The sequence below is a fragment of the Maniola jurtina genome, chromosome 20 (assembly GCF_905333055.1).
Source record: "Maniola jurtina chromosome 20, ilManJurt1.1, whole genome shotgun sequence".
Taxonomy (NCBI): Eukaryota; Metazoa; Arthropoda; class Insecta; order Lepidoptera; family Nymphalidae; genus Maniola; species Maniola jurtina.
Genome location: NC_060048.1, coordinates 966,023 through 987,700, shown reverse-complemented (window position 1 = coordinate 987,700; position 21,678 = coordinate 966,023). Strand labels below are relative to the sequence as shown.

Genomic DNA, 21,678 nt, shown 5'->3' with positions numbered 1-21,678 from the left:
ATTGACATAGGAAACTTTTTATCCCGGAAAAGCAAAGAGTTCCCACGGGATTTAAAAAAACCTAAATCCACGCGGACGAAGTCGCGGGCATCATCTTGTATTGAATATATCTTACCTCAGCTGCTGGTTGAGTGAAGGCACTGGCCGTTGTAAACTCATCCACCGTGGATTCTGAAATACAAACAATTAAGTGAGAGGTGCCAAGTCCGTCGTAAACAATCTCTAAACTAAATTACAATCACGGGTCTAAATGTATTGCTATCCCTTTCAAAATGCAACCTGCAATCGTGCAAATAAATGATTTGTAGGTATTTGCATTTATGTAAAAATTCGATATGGGGCAAACAAAGAATTACCAACTCAGTTGGTACTGTAGCTACGGGTAACTTTAGAAAGGTGTCAAACATTGTGAGTTTGCGCGATAGAAAGACGCATTTATTAAATAGAAGGATATAAACAAGAAAGCAGAAGAAGTATCAAGAGTTGCTATATAATTGAAAGTCTGCGGAGTGAGCTTGGAAGTTGCTGTTAAGTTTCTGTGCTTATATCTACCTACCTACAATAGTCTGGCAGTTTCACTTACCACATGCAGCAGAGTTAGTACGCTAAAACGAGCCACAATAGAAGAACTGTCTTGTGGACAATAAAGCCAGGGATAGCCCTATCAGAAGAGTTTCTTGATGGAGTGACCTTCTCCCAACCCCTCATGTAATCTGATTATAGTCCACATAGATGACTGAATGCAGATAATCTAGAAATATCAAAAAAAAATACCTACCTAGATCTCTGTCGGGCGTGTCCCGGGGCTGGTCCTGTATCAGCGAAAGAGTTATCTTGCCGCTTACCACCAGCTGGAAAATAATAATTAAACGAGATTTAATTGCCAGCGGAACCCTATTACTAAGCCTCCGCTGTACGCCCGTCTGTCCGTTTTGAATTTTTTTCATTCAGGTACAAGTTAGCCCTTGAGTGCCATCTCACCTGGTGGTAAGTGATGATGTAGTCTAAGATGGGAGCCGGCTAACCTGGAAGGGGTGTGGCAGTTTTTTATTAAACCCATACCCCTTTGGTTCCTACAGGGCATCGTACTGAAACGCTAAATAGCTTGGCGGCACGGTTTTGCCGGCAGGGGGGTAACTAGCCACAAAGCCTCTCACCAGACAAGACAAGAGATTTAGAAATTATAAAATTCCAAACCCGTGGCGGGAATCGAACTCGGGACTTCCCACTAATAAGACCACAGTTCTTACCACAGCGCCAGGGAGATCGTCGTTGTATAAAGAAGCGCGTAAGAGTTTTTTTTTTATTTACAGACTAGCGTTGGCTAGTCTGAACCTGCTAGCAAGTAATGATGCAGCCTAAGATGGAGCGCGCTTGCCTAGAAGTTGCCTATTTACTCTTGAGTTGAAGGTACACATGTTGAAAGTGAAAGGGCAAACTGATGCGGGAAGAGAGTTTCATATTCAAGCGGTTCGGATTAGAAACGAGGAAGCAAATCGCTTTGTACGTGTCCGAAGAATTTCAACTAAATACGGATGCCTTGCAGCACGATAATAGAAAGGTGAAGGAGGAACCAGGTCAAAGAGCTCTTGTGCACACTCTCTCCGAAATACATCCTGTAGAATACTGGTCCTTATGTGAAAACCGGTGTTACTTACCGGTGAGTGTGTGCGCGTCTCCTGCTGCGGACGATCCTCCGCGAAGTCCGCGACCAACACGCGCGACTGCTGCGGAATTTCCGTCTGCAGGAATATGGACTGCACTTCCGCAGCCTCGTGCTACATAATGATAATCGTATTACTTTCAATTTGATGCAGTAACAAAGTAAGTATCATTATGATGAAGCTGAATGAAGGGACGACGGAGCGAGACTGTAAAAACGTTATTAATTAATAAGGCTAATAAGAGCTTTGTATTTTGCAAGAATTCTGTTGATAGCGCCTGATGACAATTTGCAGATTCTTGCATATAATCGTATTACATTCAACTTGATGCAATAACAAAGTAAGTATCATTATGATGAAGCTGAATGAAGGAACGACGGAGCGAGACTGTGTAAAAACGTTATTATATAAGGCTAATGAGAGCTTTGTATTTTGCAAGAATTCTGTTGATAGCGTCTGATGACAATTTGTAGATAGATTCTTGCATACATTGCAGTTATTATTCCCCGCAGATGCAAAACTCATAGTGCCTCTTGAAAGCTTTTTAATGGTATAACCCTAAAACCGGTATTCTTACCGTTTTTGGTAGTGGTGTGACGGGGGCTTTAGGGGGCTCCGGTTTATATGAACCTCCATCGGCCGCGTGAGCCGTCAATTCCATGCCCACCACCTTAAAAAGTAGATAGATAGAAAATCTTATCCTACACAAAACATGAAATAATCAAGACAAAAAAGAAACTAAAAACAATTGCACGCAAAGGCGGCCTTATTGCTCAGAGCAATCTCCACCAGGCAACTTTTAGTGAAAGGAGAAACTAGGTGCGTTGGATAGTACTAACACACAATACACAGAATCTTATTTAATCTACATCTTAAATCTCAGGAATCTCATCTTAAAATCAGTAAATCTTTATAATTTAAGCTAAGCAACGAAGTCAAATGACAAGTTTTTTTAATATATCAGGAAAAGCTATCTGATGCCGACGACATCGCCCACGTTGTTAAGTTTTCCAGTGGGAGCTCTTTGATTTTTGGGGCTAAAAAGTTCCCATGTCAAGGGTCTGAGCTAAGCCATATGACAAACTTCGTCAAAATCGGTTCAGAAGTTTAGCCGTGAAAAAGTAACAAATAGACAGTTACTTTTGCATCACACTTCACACTAATATTATAAAGACGACAGTTGTGTGTCTGTGTGTGTGGGTATGTTTGTCATTTCTTCACGCAAAAACTACTAGACGGATTTGGCTGAAATTTGGAATAGAGATAGTAATATCCTATATAATATCCTATATAATAAAAGATAATATCCTGGATTAGCACGAAGGCTACTTTTTAAAATCAAAGAGTTCCCACGGGGTTTCGAAAACCTAAATCCACGCGAACGAAGTCGCGGACATCAGCTAGTTTATAATATTAGTATGATTTTGCAAAAATTTATCGCCAAATATGACCTAATACCTTCATCTAAAACGTGTACCTCTGATTATATTATTGGTTTTTTTAAACTAAGCCAGTTGATTGGCTTGATATTTTACTTTCCTTACTTTAGAACTACTGATTACCTTCACACTCTGATTCTCCTTATCATCCAATACTTCTTCAGACAAATCCTTAATAGCTTCCTCTAACAAATCTTCAGTCGATACCTTCTCCTGTTCACCATCTTTCCTTTCCTCATCCAGAAATTCAGCTGACTTTGTTACATCATCTTTACCGAAATCAATTCCTTCGGAAAGTTTAATTAAATCTAAATTATCTTCTTTATTATTTGCTAATTCTTCGTCTGCTGGAATTGATGGATAAAGTTCTGCATCTTTATCTTCTGCTTCTTTCTTTAACTCCTCAACTACAGTTTCTACCTTATCTTCTAAATTCGCCTTTGTTCCCGTGTCTATTAAGTCATTTGTCATTTGTTCTACATTTTCATAAGATTCTTCAATCACTCCAGTAGCTTTTTTTGTATCTTCAGCAAGTATCTCTAATTCCGGAGTGGATTCCTTTAGTATTTGGGATGCTTCTTTTTCTATTAGTTCTAGGTTTAGATCTTTTATGACTTTCTCAGCGTCTGGTGCATCTTCTTTGGGCTCTACAACTTCTTTAATTACTGGCGTGGATTCTCTTTGTATTTGGGGACCGGGAGTCTTTTCTTTGTATTCGCTAGCGACTATTTGGACAGGGCCGCTGTGTATTATTGTACCATTGGTGTATGGGCGGGCATTATCCAGCACTTCCTAGAATTGGAGTAAGGTAATGCTTTAGTTTTATTTATATCTGCTTTTATTCTCGTCTTATCTTATTTAAAGCATTGACAAATCACAGACGTTTGGCTACTAGCTTTATCGATATTTAATATAAATTGTTTACTTTGCCTCCTCAAGTTTCAATACTAATTTGAGCAACTGACTTAACTACTGGTTTGTGAAAAGGATAATAATTGCGAGTAAAATAGAATATTGAAGCTTAAATAAGAAAGACGAGAATAATTCTTCACCAGCACCAGAAGTAGAATTGTTGGGGATTTTGATATTAGTTTTCTAAATTCTAGACCAACTCAAACTCATACTATCATCTATTCTAATAACTAGCATCCCTTTAATACTACAATGCAAAACTCATCTAGAAATCCTAAAACACACGCGCGCAAAAAATACTACTCTACATAAAGCATAAAAATCGCCAAATAAAACTTTAGAGATCACACAAGGTAAAACTAAGATGGTTTCCAAATCCTCTTTTTATTAGCATACCAAATCACGACTACAACTTAAAAAAGCTCCCAAAAACAGTATAACAACATTATCCAGAAAAGTTTAAACTACTAAAGTAACTAAATATTGCAAGACTTATAGAAATAATAGCTTTAAAAAAATATATACAGTAGTTATTGATTTTTTATAAGGTTTAAACGTAGAGTTTTTGTTATTCAATAAAAAAGATGTCTTGTTTTAATGTGTAGTTAATTTTGATTGTACTGAATAAAAATGTTATTGTTGACGTATTTTAGTAGAATATGTTAACCAGGTAGCTCGGTACAAACAGACAGATGAAAATGGCGAACTCAACGAAATAAAATTAGAGGAAAGACATGAAGGCAACAATAAAAGCCGAAATGCAAATAATGGTTTACGTAGACAACTTAAACAAAACGACAGCTAATCAAAATTATATTATGGCGACTGTTAAAAAATGAATTAGAGAATTTATGTATCTATTAATATCAATGTAATTATTATAGGTACGAAATAAATCATTTTGTACAATATCATGTTTTTATGTTATTGAATTCTGCAAAGTGAATGTTTTTGTGATATATACAATGAAGTAGGAATACATCGAAAGCAATGATATACAAGAAAAAATGCAAATTCAAAAAAAAACAAAAGGTACAACTTGAAAAGCAATTTTTAATGATTTTGTGGTAATATGTTGGTGTAACTAAAGATAATGAAAACTGAATTGACTTCAAAATAATTGAAGATGATGACGTCTAGTTTTACAACCAGTTGAAGAACATTAATCGAAAAAAGGAACACAAAAATATGAAGCAAGTCTGAAGAATTGATTATTATTAGATGAACAAGTTTACACCCACCCGGATCTCAGCTGAAAATTACGCCCTGCTATTTTTTATTCACATACAAGTTAGCCCTTGATTGCAATCTCACCTGGTGGTAAGTGATGATGCAATCTAAGATGGAAACGGGCTAACCTGGAACGTGTATGGCAGTTTTTATTAAACCCATACACCTTGGATTTCTATACGGCATCGTAGCGGAACGCTACACTGCTTAGCGGCACGGCTTTGCCGGTCGGGTGGTAACTAGCCACGGCCGAAGTCTCTCACCAGACGTATACGCTTTGTATCGCATAATATGATGCATATCAGGCTATTATGCTGAGTTGAATGATACATTAGTAGGTACAAGATTTTATTCTAACAGTGAACCAATATGTTATATCTAGAAAATGTATTCTGTACAGGAAATGAAAAACAAAATTGTTCAAAGATGGTACGGGTAAAACAAGACTACTGCTGAAAGAAATGACACAAAATGGCAGTAAGGCATTAGAAATCAGGAGGTATGGTCAAAAATCAATCAGCCAAGAAAAAATCTAGCAGGATCGCAGAAAAATGAAGATGTGGTCATGCAAGAACCTGTCGTTGCTGGGGCTGCGTGTGGCCCGCTTCCATCTGCTGAGTGACCTCTGCTACCAGGCCCGATATTGCCGATACGACTGTCGGTCGACAATTGCATGTTAGAATTCTTTTACCTTAGTCAAAGTCTAAATCAAAGTTATTTATTCAAATTGGGTACAATTGTACACTTTCTGATTGTCAAACAATGATGTTGTGGTGATAATTAGTTTATAATATGTAGACAGTTTCCAAAAACGCAACAGTACATTCATTTTGCTGCATTATTATATAATAATGTGAATATTTAAACTTCGTATTAGTATTTATACTATATAAGTGTAGCAATAGATATTGCAAATTTTGAAAAAAATTTGAAGCAATTATAATATATTTTTCACCAATATTATAGAATAGAATATATTTTTATTCAAGTTAAACTTTTACAAGTGCCTAATGCGAAATATATTTTATATTGGCTTGCTTTTAGAACAAATAAGTATAGTTAATTTATATATGGTTTGACTTATGAAATTTATTGAAAACTCAATTACTTATTCATAATCTCAAGATGGCATTAACAGAAAAAAAAATTAAGCTCCCTTTTTTTTTCCTAATTTCAATCAACTTAAATTTTATTTACAACTGCTATTCTTCAAATATTTTAGAATCTTAGAGTATCTTAAAAATTAAAATGTAAGTTTTAAACAAAAGGTTTCAATATTAGTCTAAATAACTTTCATTAAAAATTCAAAGAAAGGGTAGTACAATTTTGGGTTAATCAAAATCCTAACTAAAACAAAAACAGTCATATTAATTATTGTGTTATCAAGAGTCTTTGGTGAATTCCCCTGATTAAATTATTTTACTAACAGCTATTTCGGATAATTTTATATTTGATGTACCCTGCCTGTTTGATATTGAAATTGCAACATTTAAATTATCTGCAGACGTTGGCGGATAAAGCTTTGAAAAACGTATATTTTGAGTTTTTTTTTAAAAGAATAATAATAAGGAGGACTAAATATATGGTATATATTATAATAACTTAAAACGAAAATAAAATCATACGAAATTAAACTTTCACCCACAACAAATAACGAAGGACGTAGAGACCAAAATAGCTTGCTCGACGATCGATGCAGTTTGGATGGCCGCCAATACGTACTATATTATCATGATTATCCAAGTCAGGGGACTTACTGACTGAAGGTATATCTCCATACAATCGTGGAGTGGTAGTGACCTGGCAGGTAACGTAACGTTGTGCCGGACACGAGGTATATACTAACTAAACTAGATAATGCCCACGACTTCGTCCGCGTTTGAGACAGCGAAACTTCAGCAAAATTTAAAGTAGATCGACTGGTATCATAGGGAACCATTGCAAAAGGAATTTGATGAAAAATCTTCCCGGGTCAAAACATAGAAAAAAAACCGGCCAAGTGCGAGTCAGACTCGCGCACTGAGGGTTCCGTACTCGGGTATTTTTCCGACATTTTGCAAGATAAATCAAAAACTATTATCCATACAAATAAATAAAAACCTGTTTTAGAATGTACAGGTAAAGCCCTTTCATATGATGCCCCATTTGGCATCTGTACTTGTGCTATAAAACCTACCTACCTACCAAATTTCATGATTCTAGGTCAACGGGAAGTACCCTAAAGGTTTCTTGACAGACAGACAGACAACAAAGTGATCCTATAAGGGTTCCGTTTTCCCTTTTGTGGTACGGAACCCTAATAAAACCCCACGGGAACAAAGTCATGGGTGAGTGGGTAAAAGATCTAATCTAACGGAAATATGTAATATAATTTTTCGTGTTAATGAGGTCATAATTCATAACAATAGTTATTTTTTTACGATTACCAAGTAGCGCTATCGGGTTTCAACTTTGATAATGCATTCGAATAACTTACGCATTACATTATAAATTGAACTATCGTTTTTATTTGGTAAATTCGTAGTTTTTATGTAAAATATAGGTAGTTAAATATTGTTTTAGTAGTTTTTTTTTAATAAAGGACAAATTCAGCGCGGGGGCATTCCAAATTCTAGCTATTCTTACACAAAATAATAAATAAATTCAAATATCATGAATATTGAAAATATTATATCGACAATACTGAGAATATGATAGTAAAATACCTACGTGTTGTCAATATAATATTCACAAAATTAAAATAAAAATATAAGTATCTACTTATATTTTTATTTTAATTTTGTGAATATTATATCTATATAAAATATACTTATATATATTTTTATATATATCTATATAAAAATCTAATAAAACCGTCACCATGCCTCAAGCGTATATATTAAAACACCTAAGGATAACACGCAAGTATTCATCTACTCGTAACTTCAAATGATGCCATAAATACAGACTCTCCTCTTTTCGCTCTAGTCTTAGAAGAGGAGGAATCTAACTGGTATTGTAACGATTCGATATACCTGTAAAGCTTGTTCAAAAATTAAGTAGTTCATCATACTCATATAAACACTTTTTAACGTAATTTATTTAATCTATATTGTACATAATATTATTATATAAGAAAAAACTGCAGAGAAATTGATTATCGTTCCCAAACAAAACACAAAAAAAACCCAATTTTTGGAAGAGTTTTTTTCTAATTTTCTAATCATCTTTCTGATTTTCAACAAATATAGATTAAGATCTTTAAGTGCATTATACATATATAGTAGGGGCGTATAGTATTGAAAAGATTCTGTGAAAGGTCTTGTGTGTATAGTTATCAATTTATGGGATAGCCAAGTAAAATTTGCATTATTACACACAGATTCACTTCAATTCACTAATTTTTTAATCCTTGTCTAATTCTGATTCGTGCCCTAGTGACCTTTTTAACCGACTTCGGAAAAAGGAGGAGGTTCTCAATTCGTCGGAATCTTTTTTTTTAATTAATATTTACGGCCATGCGCTTCTAACGCATTCTTGCATTTCGGAGTTCAATCAAAATGTGATAGAACTTGAGTTCTACCTCAAGCAGTTCTACCATGAGCAGATCTACCAACACTTCTAGCCAGAGCAAGAGATTTTATTAAGGGCCCAAACACAAAACTGCGATGCGACACCGCATATTTATAATCTGCGAACTTCTTTCTTGAACTTGAAGATTTAATCTTTTTTTTTTTTTTGGGACTTCGTCTGTGATGGCGTTTGCTGGCGCGCGTGCTGTGCTTGTTTGGAGTGTTTTTTTTTTTTTGTTAAAGAGTGGCTGATTTTTGTGTTAGTTGGTGTTTTTTGGTGGTGGAACTGACTGGGAAGCGCTCTAAAGGGGCGCCGCGCGTGTGCCGGCGGGCGCCGGCGCAGACGGAGTCCATACTTGTATAAATTCAATAACTTGAAAATATCACAAACTTGACATTGGCTAATCAGAGTAAAGCCAGATTTAAAGAAAAAAAAAAATCTTTTTTTTTTTAAATAAAAAAAGCGAGCTAACAAGCAGGCGCAAGCGATTACCGCCCGCCCATAAACATTTGCGGTACCAGAAAAACCGTCAATGCGTTGCCGGCCTTTCGTGAATTTGTGGGTCCGCCCCTTGAATAACCCCATGTTGTAATGTAATGTATCTACCCCAAAATTGCAAAATCGCATCGCATAGCAGTTTTTCCGTCGCGGATTCGCGTCGCGTCGCATCGCAGATGTGTTGCGGCCCTCGGCAGGTATATCGAATCGGCAAAGTACCGCATCGCGCTGCGCGAGCTGCCCCACGATCCTTTGCATCGCTCGCTCCGTCTCCGCGAGCCTGGCTCGCAGCGCCGCAAGCTCCGCGTCCCCTACACATTCGCACAACTGTCAGTAGGTACCTATACTACCACTTTTATAAGTCGCATCTGACAAATTCTTTAGCGTTATGTTTTGTATTTATTTACTCTTCGATTTACACTTATAAAAGCGCGAAAGTCAGATCAGTACAGTACAATGACAAAATAAATCTACAAAATATGTTGTAGGATCTAAATAGTAATAGTTAATGATTAAAATGGCATAAAAATTAATAAGTTACACAGGCTGTACCCTCCGTATAAGATTTTACTTCTCACTATTTTTCATAGTATTCGAGAGTCGAAACAAAATACCGTCAAAGTAAAGTGGACCCAAAGATACTTGATTTTAAGTCGAAAATTCAGTACCATTGATTTTAATTTTGCAACGTTACCGCTTGGAGCGCTGGTTGTAAATGCATCTACAAACTTGAACATTAAAACAAGGCACTTAAGGGCCATTTTATTTTAAAGCTAAAGTGTTTCGACTCTCAAATACTAACAAGGTAGTTAAGGGTCATTTTACTTTAAAGCTAAAGTTTTTCGACTCTCATATAATATTATGTACTATCAACGTTGGTGGGAAGTAAAAATACTGAGGGTACTGAAAAGCGTTGCCTAACGCTACGACTACCTAAATCCGAATGTATATCAATGAAATACAGACCCTATGCTTGACGTTAAGACTTTAAAGCTTGATTACAAGAATAACAGACGTTCTTGCTATCTCGCCCATAACTCACGCAAACAAAATATAACACAGCAACAACCAATAACTGACGAACGGGCGCTACGGTTGTCTAAGCCATCCGAAAATAAGATTTCTGCGCAGGTACAGCGACGTAACTTGCGAAAGTGGTAGTATTGTACCTAATACCTAACATATTTGTACATTTATGTACAAGGAAGGAGTTTTGTGCGAGGCCCATCTAGATTTCATTTTGCTTATCGACAAGAATGTTTTGATGTGAAGTGGTGGTAAGTCACTCTGACAATAAAACAATGGACGACGAGCTTATTGTTTGATGGCTATTGGAATACGATTATTGTTTGAATTAGAAATTCTAACGGCCAAAATTAATAATCAATTCCTAGGTATGTAAGGTACTGAACAACATTATTATTAGAAAAAAAATTGACAAATAACAACGTTGCTAAGTAACTTATCGACACATTAAAGATTCCTAGATTGATTAATTTAATAACTAATTACTATTAATTTTGGCCATAATACTTACATTTTATTTCAGTAATTTTCCTTTTTTCCAAACATTTTGTGAGCATCAATTTTGCTAAAAATTCCACACTAGTTTTGCTCGAGATTGTTACTTATTAATTATTAATTATATTGTTATAGTTTACTGACTTGTACCTTAAGCATTAAAATTAGTAAAAAAATTCGAGGTCTTGATAATTTAAGTTATAATTATTTTTTTTTATACTAAGCAATATAAGTTAAACGACATTCATTTAGAAATATTGTATGAGCAGCCTCCCACGCTGTCGATGCCTAGTAATAGAATCTTATCAGGTTTGTTTAATTCAATGTTTTTTTAATTAGAGCCAGTATATTAATTAACGTTTTCCTGTTTCCATCGTATTTTATTTATAGTCGTGGAATAAAAATAAATACAATCAAATACTCACTTGTATCGGTTTCTTTGTGTCCTGTATGCGTTCAAAGACAAAATATATTCAGTTTTAAAAAAAATTAACTTTTCTATCTCACATATTAAATAAATATTTATTTACGCTCGACTAGTTTTTTATTTTTTGAATAATAATTTTCCTAGGTCCGCATCCACACCAATGAAAATTCGCGTTGTGCGTCATGAATCATGATCGACAATTTGTACTTTGCATAAAGGTTTAACACGATAAAGAATTCTTATTGGTGTGAAAATGGCTTAACGTTGCAGAAACTCAACAAAAAAAAATTCAGCCCTTTATTTTCACGAAAAAAAAATTAAACCTGTTACAAAGGGAAGTGTGTAACAACTAGCGAGCCAGAAAGCCTCTCATAGCCACTTGACTCCTTGTTTACTGTTGTTACAGACATTCGTGTCGGAATATTCGTTTGTTTCTAAGAGATTCATATGTATAGTCCATACAAAATGATTTCACACACGCTATTTTGACCCATAGGTCAAATGTCTTGTCAAAAATAAAAATTACCTTCATAATTTATTAAAAATAAGGACTTAAATCGTACTTTTGACATGATATTTGATACATAAACTTAAAATGGCGCGTGAGAACTGTTGAGAACTCATTTTTTACGCATTATGCAGAAGTAATGGAGAGCTCACTTCATAGAGTTAGAAATAAGTTACTCTATGGCTTACTTCCAATAGCTCGGTGTTGACCACTGAGTTAGTGGAATCATCCCACAAATCTTGTTTTGTTTATGGCCGAATCACACCAATTGCGTACATACAGCACGTACACGTGACACATGCATAGTGACGCGCGTAAACCCGTAGACTTAACTGCACGCATTACGTCTACGTGAACGTTCACGCCATGCAAGCGGTATCTAGTGTCTTACAGTTCCATACATTACAACGCAATGGTACGTGTTACGTGTACGCTTACGCAACCTGTGTGAACGAGCTCTTAGTGTTTGGAGAGCTTACCCAGTTTGTCTGGCGAAGACCTGGAGTCATCCCTGAACACCCGCCTGCGGAACTGCGGGTCGGGAGCCACCGGCTCGTACGGGGACCCCGTGCGTTTGAATAATATCTAGAAACGTAAACAATACCTATAAATAAAAAATAACGAGTCTAGTTTAATGATTTTAAGCTTATTTCGTGGTTTAAGGGGCATGAGACGGGCCTGCGCGCGAAATTCAATTTGGGCTTTTCGCAATTTGTAAACTAATACGACAACGTAGGCTTTTGGTATTTTAATTGCGACAATGGCAGTATCATTCTCACAGGGTTATATAAAAATCTTTACTTGAAAGGGTCCAGTTTAAGAAATTAATTCTAGTATTGATACTAGAATTAATTTTTTAGAATTAACAACTCGTGATGATGCAGTCTAATGTCCAGTGGCATGTTTTTATTAAACTCACGCCCCTTTGGTTTCTACACGGTATCGTACCGGAATGCTAAATCGCTTGGCGGTACGGTTTTGCCAGTAGGGTGGTAACTAGCCACGGCCGAAGCCTGCCACCAGACAAACCTACTCTGTCTAAGTCTCTGACAAACATACCTTACTAAGCGTGTACACGAAGAACACGATGATGCATATGGTGTAGATGGGCATCACGAACCCCATAGAAGATTTTGGGGCCGGGACTGGCCCGCCAGGGGACCCCAAGGGCGGACGCATGCCAGGAATCGGTGGTGGCTGTAAAAAAATATGATAAAATTAAAAACGACATTTTTTAACAATAATAACCATGTTATTCATGACTAATTCCTTTCCGCACCAACTAAGCGTAAAGCTTGTCAGGAGTGGGTACGACAATAGTGCAACGGGTGGGGTTTGAACCGCCGACCTTTCGGAATTCAGTCCGTTTCTTAAGCGTTGAGCTATAGGCTCTAATTACATCTTTGGCGTTTGATGAAAATATAGTTTAAATGACGGTTTACAAGAAACCAAATGCTTAATTTGCTATAATCCGCTGAAAAAGACAAATCTGTATGGTGCAGCATGCGATATGCACCAGCCCACTTTCCCAATGCTAAACATGTTATTCCAGCAAGCAACTCGGCGGTTGCTCTTTTCTAAGATTCGATTCACAATATTATTATGCCACTATTTCACTCGACTCTATCGGTGTGCGCTGCGCCTCAATAGTCAAAAAATTCATACCTTTTTATTCTCCATTCTCATGGAACTTGCATTAGCACTTTCTAATCTTTATTATCTAAATATTCAGGATGTAGAAAGAAACAATTTTTCAAACAAAAAATAACTCGCGATTAGAAAATATGTCGTGAGTCTGCAACGGTCTCTATCTATTTAAGCAACAATCGAAGGTAAAGCACTAGTTTTTGATACGAAATCGATTGCCCAATAAGGTTGCAACCAATGAGGAACTCAATATTATATTATTTATGTCGTCAGTCTGCAATGATTTTTGATTTTAAAGAATTTACACAATGATAACACTGATTTCTAACACACGAGTATGACTGAGGAGTCAATCGCAACTGATGGTCGATGTGACTGGCGACTGAACTGAAGCGCGATTCATAAACGGTTTACGACGTCGCGCGTCGCGTCGCGGCTTCGCGATTTCCTGTTTATACTTGGGTAACGCAGACTTGCGACTAAACGACTGGGAAATAATAATACTCAAAGAAATATTGAAACTTTAATGCACTCTCGCCCTTATAATTTACAAATTATCAATGATTCATTCAACTCTTATTCGTATTTATTACATAGAAATATGAATGATAATTTTAATTAAAAGTTAAGTGTAGTGTAGTGTTTAGTTTATTTTTATAATATCTGTAAAAGGAGACTGACATACCTAGCTAACGGACTGGCATACCTCAAACCAATGTGTCTAGAAACTTGATATTTTGCGAGTTTCTTTATTTATATTCAATATTTTTATTCAATTCAACTTTTACAAGTACTTTTGAACCGTCAAATGCACTGCCTTAAGTAAGTCGGCGATTGTTTTTTTCTAAGATTTCATAATTACAATATTATGCCATGTATAAAAGTACATAATTGAGCGAGCTGCAGGTCAAGTCCACGCCCTTTTGTAATTTGCATAATCTTCGATTGTATAGTTTGCTTTTTTCAAGAGCATAATTTTAAAGGATAAATTTTTTTTAAGAAGAACCTTTAAAATAACCTAAATCAATTCAAAAGCTTTAAAAAGGAAAGTGAAAAACGCAAGTCTGCAACACCCGCTGCGGAAAATTATTTTTGTAATTCAGAAAAAATAACTTTCCGGTCTAAAATTAAAAACGTAGACATGGTAGTTACATAAATAAAATTCGAATCTGAAGAATGATATTCATAGGGATTCAGCTGGCTAATTCGCTGAGCTTTGTCGGTCACTCTAATTCTCCTACGGCTTTTCTCGTTATGGATTTTGCACCAAGCACCAACGTGATACGTTTTCTAATGTCCCGGGCACCAGCCAACAACTCGCTGTTCAACGGCGTTTCCCGTTAAACGTAGATCTAGCCACGACCACGTACAACGGCATTCACAATGCCGTTTGGCGTTAAACGATTTTAACCCTAATTTAATTGGCATTAGAGGTTAACCATTCAAGTGTGGCCACTCAGTCTTAACGTTTATTATCTCGATAATTATGGCGTTGTTGGGCATTGACGTAGCCGCAACATAAAGAGATTATTTCTTTGGTAATATTTTAGTTATGGGTAGTGATAGGTACTTAGAGCCGAAGGTAAATGCGCTGAGTCAGTGTGAGTCTTATGAGTTTCGTAATTATAAACACTGTGGGCGACTCCTCTGCATAACAAAGAGTTTACAACTCATAATAATTACATTTACATTAGGTACTTACCTGCCTACTGTCTTGCGATACAAACATATTGATCTTTATTGAGTTTTCATGTTCAACCTATCTACAGGTACTCTCACAAGTTACGTCTACAATTTTGCAGTATCTAATAAATACTAGTTTTGGTTAAAATATGGCCAAACTAGCTTATAGATGCAGATGTTCGCGGCTTCGTCCGCGCGAATTTAGATTTTTAAAAATCCCGTTGGTAGTCTAAAATTTTTCGGGGTAAAAAGTAGCATCCTTTTCCTACTTTCTTGAAGGGCCTGAACAACCCGCCATCCACTCATGGCCCCACCAACCTCGCGGTTGTATGAACCGAAACGCGGGAGGGCGCCCGTTCGGTACTTCTTTCCCGAAGGGCCTGAACAGTACCATCTATGAGACTTATAAGGAACACGTCCTGAAAAGCTCCTCATTGAGGGCTTCCTTTGTAGGGACACGCCGCAGTCTTCCGCCGCTTGAATCCAGCGGCTCCCTGCCATTCGCTTGATGCCGTCTGTCTACTTAATGGTGAGTCTTACTAACGCTGCGATTCCCGGTACGATATCGCCATTTCAGTACCTTAGAAGTTAGAACCCCAACGTCAATCGGTTTTGCCAACTGAGTGCCCTGCACATCGCCACTTCAGCTTCGCACTACTCTGGTTCTCTTGCGGATCTCCTCATTTCTGATTTGATCCAAGCATAGCCCGGTCTCTGAGTGGTTCTGAGCTTTCTGAATTTACTATTAGGCCTCTACAAAACTTCATAGGCTTTGCTAGAGCATCGGTTTGATTAATCGGTTGCAAAGCTAAGCGCGATGTGAAGATAAACAAACAAGTTGGGCGGGCGACATTGGCAGCGAGTCGACCCACATTCGCGGCCTAGACACAGTGTGGAAATAAACGACTGCGCGCGCGCCGCTTCGTATGCGTCACAGATACCTTGTCTTAGCTAGTGGCTATGGCCATACCGATTTGCACTTAGAATTAGAACTAAGAAAGATGCCATTTTCCTAAGAGAACTCCCCTTAGCTATACATAGTGATTACTTACCAACCTTTTTTAGGGTTCCGTCACCAGAGAAAAAATCTTAAAGGAGCACTTTGTCGTGACTGTAAAGGTCCGTCAAGGGAATCAAAACCTATAGGGTACCACCCGTAAACCTCAACTCATAATTCTGAGATGCGGCTTAAGCCATAGTACACCACGCTGGCCAAATGCAAATTGGCAGACTGCATTTAAAAACATAAGAAAATTCTCAGGCATGCATATTTCCTCACGATGTTTTCTTCACCTATATTTTAGATGACCCCCCGAAAAGGACGTCGAAGTCTACCAATAACTACCGCAACTCAACCCCAAATCAAATCATACAAATCAAAAATAATATTATGTATCTAACGTTGCATTATTATGTACTACTAGATGATATAGGGTTTTAAAAATCCCGCGGGAACTCATTGATTTTCCAGGATAAAAGTAGCCTGTGCGTTAATCCAGGATATAATCTATATCCATTCCCCAAACCCGTCCACTAGTAACAAACATCCATACATCCATCCATACACAAATTTTAGCGTTCATAATATTAGTAGGACTAACGTTGTTTTCTGATGAAACTTTCTTGCATGCGCTACGTAAAACATTCCTCTCTGTTTTTCATTACAATGAATTGAAACCGAGCTGCATTTACAAGACAAAAGGGTACAGATACAACGTAAATGTAGGCACAAGATACATCCAGTCATAAGATCACCGCGGCCCAAAAATAATGAGAATGACATCATTCGCGTAACTGTTGCTCTTCGTGTGGTACAAGACTGATGCGAAAAGCGTTTAATCCATACTAATATTATAAATGCGAAAGTGTGTCTGTCTGTCCGTCTGTCTGTCTGTCAGCTACCTTTTCACGGCCCAACAGTTTAACCGATTCTGTCGAAATTTAGTACAGACTACAGAGTTAGCTTATATCCCAAGGATGGACATAGGTTACTTTTTATCCCGGAAAACCAAACAGTTTCCACGGTATCTTCAAAAACCTACATCCACGCGGACGAAGTCGCGGGCATCCTCTAGTAATCAATAAAGCAAAATAACATTGCATTTTCATTCAAAATGCAATATTCTACAAAAAAAAACATTATTTATACCATGAATAAGGCATCTACCTACGTTTAAGTGCGGAAACCAGCCCAGAGAGAAGAAGAAGAAGAAGAAGAAGAAGGCATCTACCTACCTGAACTCCTAGTTCTTAATTTAAATTATAAAAGTATGTTGGTTTGTTGGCTATTTTTGTCTTTCAATCGCGCCGTAACTAGAGAATAGAATCAAATCAAAAGTAGTCACAACTAAAATAACCGCCTAAGAAGTAATATAGTATACGGTGATATTTCTCAATAAAAAATGAAACATACACACGTACGCACGCACACAAAAACACATACCCACGCACGCGCATGATATCTCGCATGTTGTAAAGAATCAATGAAAACGAAGTGTAGACAGAAATTCTCATGCCTACGAAGTGATTGGAACATTAGTCATTTTTTATTTTCTTTTTCAAATATAAAATTACCTGTGGGCATGTAAACTTAAAAATAAAAACACACTGAATTGAGTACTTCATCCCTTTTGGAAGTCGGTTAATAAAAGGTGTGTAAAATTATTAGGAAGACTGTAAGTTTATGACTTACGGCATGGCGTAAGGGACGCCAACGCTGCGCATACGCCACATTTGGACGACTACAACACTTGCGGTGTGGTTTATTTTGACATCAATCCGCACTGCACACCTTACTATCAATATCAACACAAGTTCTGTGGTTGTGCATTTAGCATTACACGGCACACATTATATAAATATGTAATTGTAGAGTCGTGCTAAATCAGTTGCGCCTAAGGTTTATATTGTCTCTGGCCACAAAAAATATGCTTCAACTACCTACTACACGAATATCATTATAAATTGAATATCTTCTATTTGTATTATAGTTGAAAAAAACAATATAACAACAGTAGATATATTCTAAAATATTTAAAGACAACTAGATGATACCCGCGACTTCGCGTGGATTTAGGTTTTTAAAATCCCGTGGGAACTCTTTGCTTTTCCGGGATAAAAAGTTGCCTATGTCAATTTCCGGGACGCAAGCTATCTATGTACCTACCTACTTATAAATCGGTTTAACGGATGGGTCTTTGAAAATCTCGTAGGAACTCTTCAATGTAAGCTAACTCTGTACCTCAACAAAATCGATTAAACTGTTGGGCAGTGAAAAGCTAGCAGACAGACAGACAGACACGCTTTCGCATTTATAATATTAATAAGTAAAATATGGAAGTATGGATATATTAGTATGGATTAAATATCCATACTAATATAGATCTGTGACACAATAAAGATAAATAATTTATTTTTACCACACTTCTACTAAAACCAAATCTATGATAATATAATATACTCGTACTTATAATATATTGCGTGCGCACTTTATAATATATAATTTTATCTAATTTTAAGCAATTTATTTGAATTAATATTTCCAAATAGCACAAATAGAAAGCTTCATTTCGTTATTCTGCTAATATTTTAGGCTTATTAATACATTTTTTTAGGTTAATATTTAAATTATAAGCATACTTACGATTATGGCTATAGTTAGTTGTCATCGTTGCGAAGCAGCTGGAGGGATTAAGTCATTAAAACATTAAAATTCCGATGAAGGTCTTGAGAAAAATAATAGTGTAATATCAAAAAGATGTTTGGCAATCAAAAGGGTTATCATTATGATTGCTAGCAAGTTTCTACTAAAAAAATATTTGCTACTTAAATAGACTTACACAAGCTGTTTTGAAAGTTCTGTTTTATCGTTGGTAGTTTTACTGGTTTAGTATGTTGTATATTAAGAACCATCAAAAACCTTTCAAAATTAAGTCTGTAGGTACTAATTCATAATCAAATAACTAGACAAAGACGTTTGCGTCCAAGTGCATTACATAGTATTCAAGATTATTATGATTAATTTAATATGATTAATCCTGCGCACCCTCGGTGCCTTGCCCCCCCCCCCCCCCCCCCCCCTTCTATTCCTCCTTAATTTCCTCTTGTATATTTAGATATACTCACAACAGATTAAACACCAAAGAGTTTTAATTTGATTAAAATCTGTAACTCTCAAGACTTTCAAAAGAATCTCCCTACCTGCCATTCCAGCCAAGCGCTCGCTCCTTGGACCTCAACGTCCTCAACTGACCTCAATGTCCGGTTCGTAGTACACAGAGAGTGGGGATCGTACCCTGACATGTGGTGGCAGGACCACGGGCCGGGACGCGGGGGGTGGCCCGGGGGGTATCGCCCGACCACGCTCGAGCAACGCTGGGTGCTGGCCGATGCGGATTGGTGGACGCTCTTGCTTCAATACTGAAATAATAACCTTCAGTAAGTCATCATCATCATGATAAACCCAGCGCCGCGCCGGCTCACTACTGAGCACGGGTCTCCTCTCAGAATTCTTGATAACCTCCCCGGGGAAGTTTTAAGCGCTATTGGCCTTATATAGGAGGTCCCGGGTTCGATTCCCGGCAGGGGTTAGAATTTCTGGTCTGGTCTGGTCTGGTGGGAGGCTTCGGCCGTGGCTTGTTACCACCGTACCGGCAAAGCCGTGCCGCCAAGCGATTTCACGTTCCACTACGATGCCGTGTAGAAACCAAGGGAGTATGGGTTTAATGAAAACTGCTATACCTCTTTCATGTTAGACTGCATCATAACTTACCACCAGGTGAGACTGCACTTAAGGGCAACTTATATCTGAATTAAAAAAATAATGAGAAGGGCTTAGTCCTACACGCTGGTCCAGTGCGGATTTGCAGACTTCATACACCCTTGAAAACATTATGGAGAACTCTCATGCAGGCTTTAGTAATGGCACGGCGATGGGTTGACATGATGATGATGATAAAGAGAAATCGCACGGCTCCAGTTATCAAGCATGTGTGCGTACGCGCAAGTAGCGCATGTTTGTTCAAATTGAGTTTTAGGCTTATGTTCCGGATTTCTCTCCAGTTCATTCTTTTACCACAGGGCTGTGGCCCTTGTAAACTGTGGGGCAACATGCTACTGGCCGGTTATCCAATGGATTTGATGCTGAAATCTATAGAGAGTACTTTGACTTTACTCAGGTTTCAGTTAAAACAAGACAGATTTATGCAAAAGCGGAAGTCAAAGTGTGGTCTATAGATCTAAATATATATAGGCTTTAAATATACCTATTTTTGTTAAACTGTTATAATACAAAATATTGCAAAGTACAGACTTAAGTATTATTATTCACACAAAAACAGGCATATAAAGATAAGTATTCAGAAAACAGTAAGAAATAGGACAAACATTGGTAATATTAATTATTTTAAGTTATAACTTATAACACAATGTTAGTATCTGGTACAAAGTATAGTGATAGGTTACAACATTTACAGATATTGTGTAAAATGTAAGAGTTATGACTTACATGACATCCTGTACAATGTTAACTGTCAAAAGACTATAAAATAACCAGCCCTACGTAAAACAAAAATAATATGACTTTTTCATGAAGCTACCAGCGCACGATTCGCTAACCCATTGATCAACATTAAATGATAGCCATCAAACTCATTTGACATAGGTTGGTTTTACATTGATGACATGAAAATAATTTTTCGTATAAAACCTTCGATGGATTAAAAATAAATGTCAAATGAGTTCGGTGTCCATCACCGAGTTAGCAAATCACCCCGCAAGACCTATGAATCATTCATTATCTACAACGCTACGCCAGAGCCAGTATCAAACTAATCATCCAAAAATAGATCATAATTTAAAATAGCGCTTTAATCACTTTGATAGCAGGGTCCTGTGTGTAATCCAGTCATTTCCTACTTATACAAATTATTATAAAGCCGACTGACTCATGAATAAAATTAGGGGCAATTGATTAGCGCATACGCATTGTCTATATATCTCTATTACGTCATAAGATACATTCCAAAAACGAGGAATTTCAAACTCATGAACAACTGCATTGTACTGCGGAGACCATGTTAATTTTTAGTAACGTCATAACTAGCACAGAATAGATAATAGTAGCACTACGTCGTATAGTTCGCGATAGGTTGACATGGCAATCAGGGTACGAGGCGGAGGACGCCCCGCACACCCGCACATCGCCTGCGCTATTCCGAACTGGGTTAGCGACCTATGGGTGATGGACACGGGGTGGTCCGTCGCTCACTGTGTGGTTATCGGGTTGGTTGGCGTGCTGTGGTTGCAGCATGCTTCTAATGGTGTTTGGGGGCACGTAGTGTCCCAGTGGTGGGTCTGCTGAGGCGGACATCCGCTGGCGGAGTAACGAGGTGTTTACGGTCCCTTGTGCTCCGTCATCAGCGGTGGGATGGAACTTCGTGAGGTTTTTAGTCGGTAGGAGTCCAACATAACCACTGTGCTCCCCCGTGTTCGGTGGTATGCATCACAGATTTTCCTCACGAGAACAAAAAAAAGGGGGGTATACGACAAACTTAAACCCGCTCGCCGCTACCGCTCGTGGCTTCGACCGCCGATTAT

At 37.4% G+C, this 21,678-nt stretch overlaps 1 protein-coding gene across 7 annotated transcripts in view; it reads right to left on the bottom strand.

Annotated features, from left to right (window-relative positions):
• The window catches only part of LOC123875898 (resistance to inhibitors of cholinesterase protein 3), a 34,215-nt gene that overhangs the window by 2,650 nt on the left and 9,887 nt on the right, over positions 1 to 21,678 (bottom strand). For 2 of the 7 annotated variants that reach the window (XM_045921980.1, XM_045921982.1), the window contains 10 exons: positions 19,376 to 19,500; positions 12,811 to 12,948; positions 12,231 to 12,336; positions 11,242 to 11,262; positions 9,515 to 9,606; positions 3,227 to 3,895; positions 2,242 to 2,334; positions 1,659 to 1,778; positions 779 to 851; positions 116 to 171 (listed from right to left, as the gene is read on the bottom strand). In XM_045921980.1, coding sequence (XP_045777936.1) covers positions 116 to 171; positions 779 to 851; positions 1,659 to 1,778; positions 2,242 to 2,334; positions 3,227 to 3,895; positions 9,515 to 9,606; positions 11,242 to 11,262; positions 12,231 to 12,336; positions 12,811 to 12,948; positions 19,376 to 19,500 — 1,493 coding nt within the window. Of the gene's footprint in view, positions 1 to 115; positions 172 to 778; positions 852 to 1,658; positions 1,779 to 2,241; positions 2,335 to 3,226; positions 3,896 to 5,820; positions 5,901 to 9,514; positions 9,607 to 11,241; positions 11,263 to 12,230; positions 12,337 to 12,810; positions 12,949 to 19,333; positions 19,501 to 21,678 lie in introns of all 7 variants that reach the window. The other 5 variants (XM_045921976.1, XM_045921981.1, XM_045921977.1 and 2 more) reach the window with 4 other exon arrangements.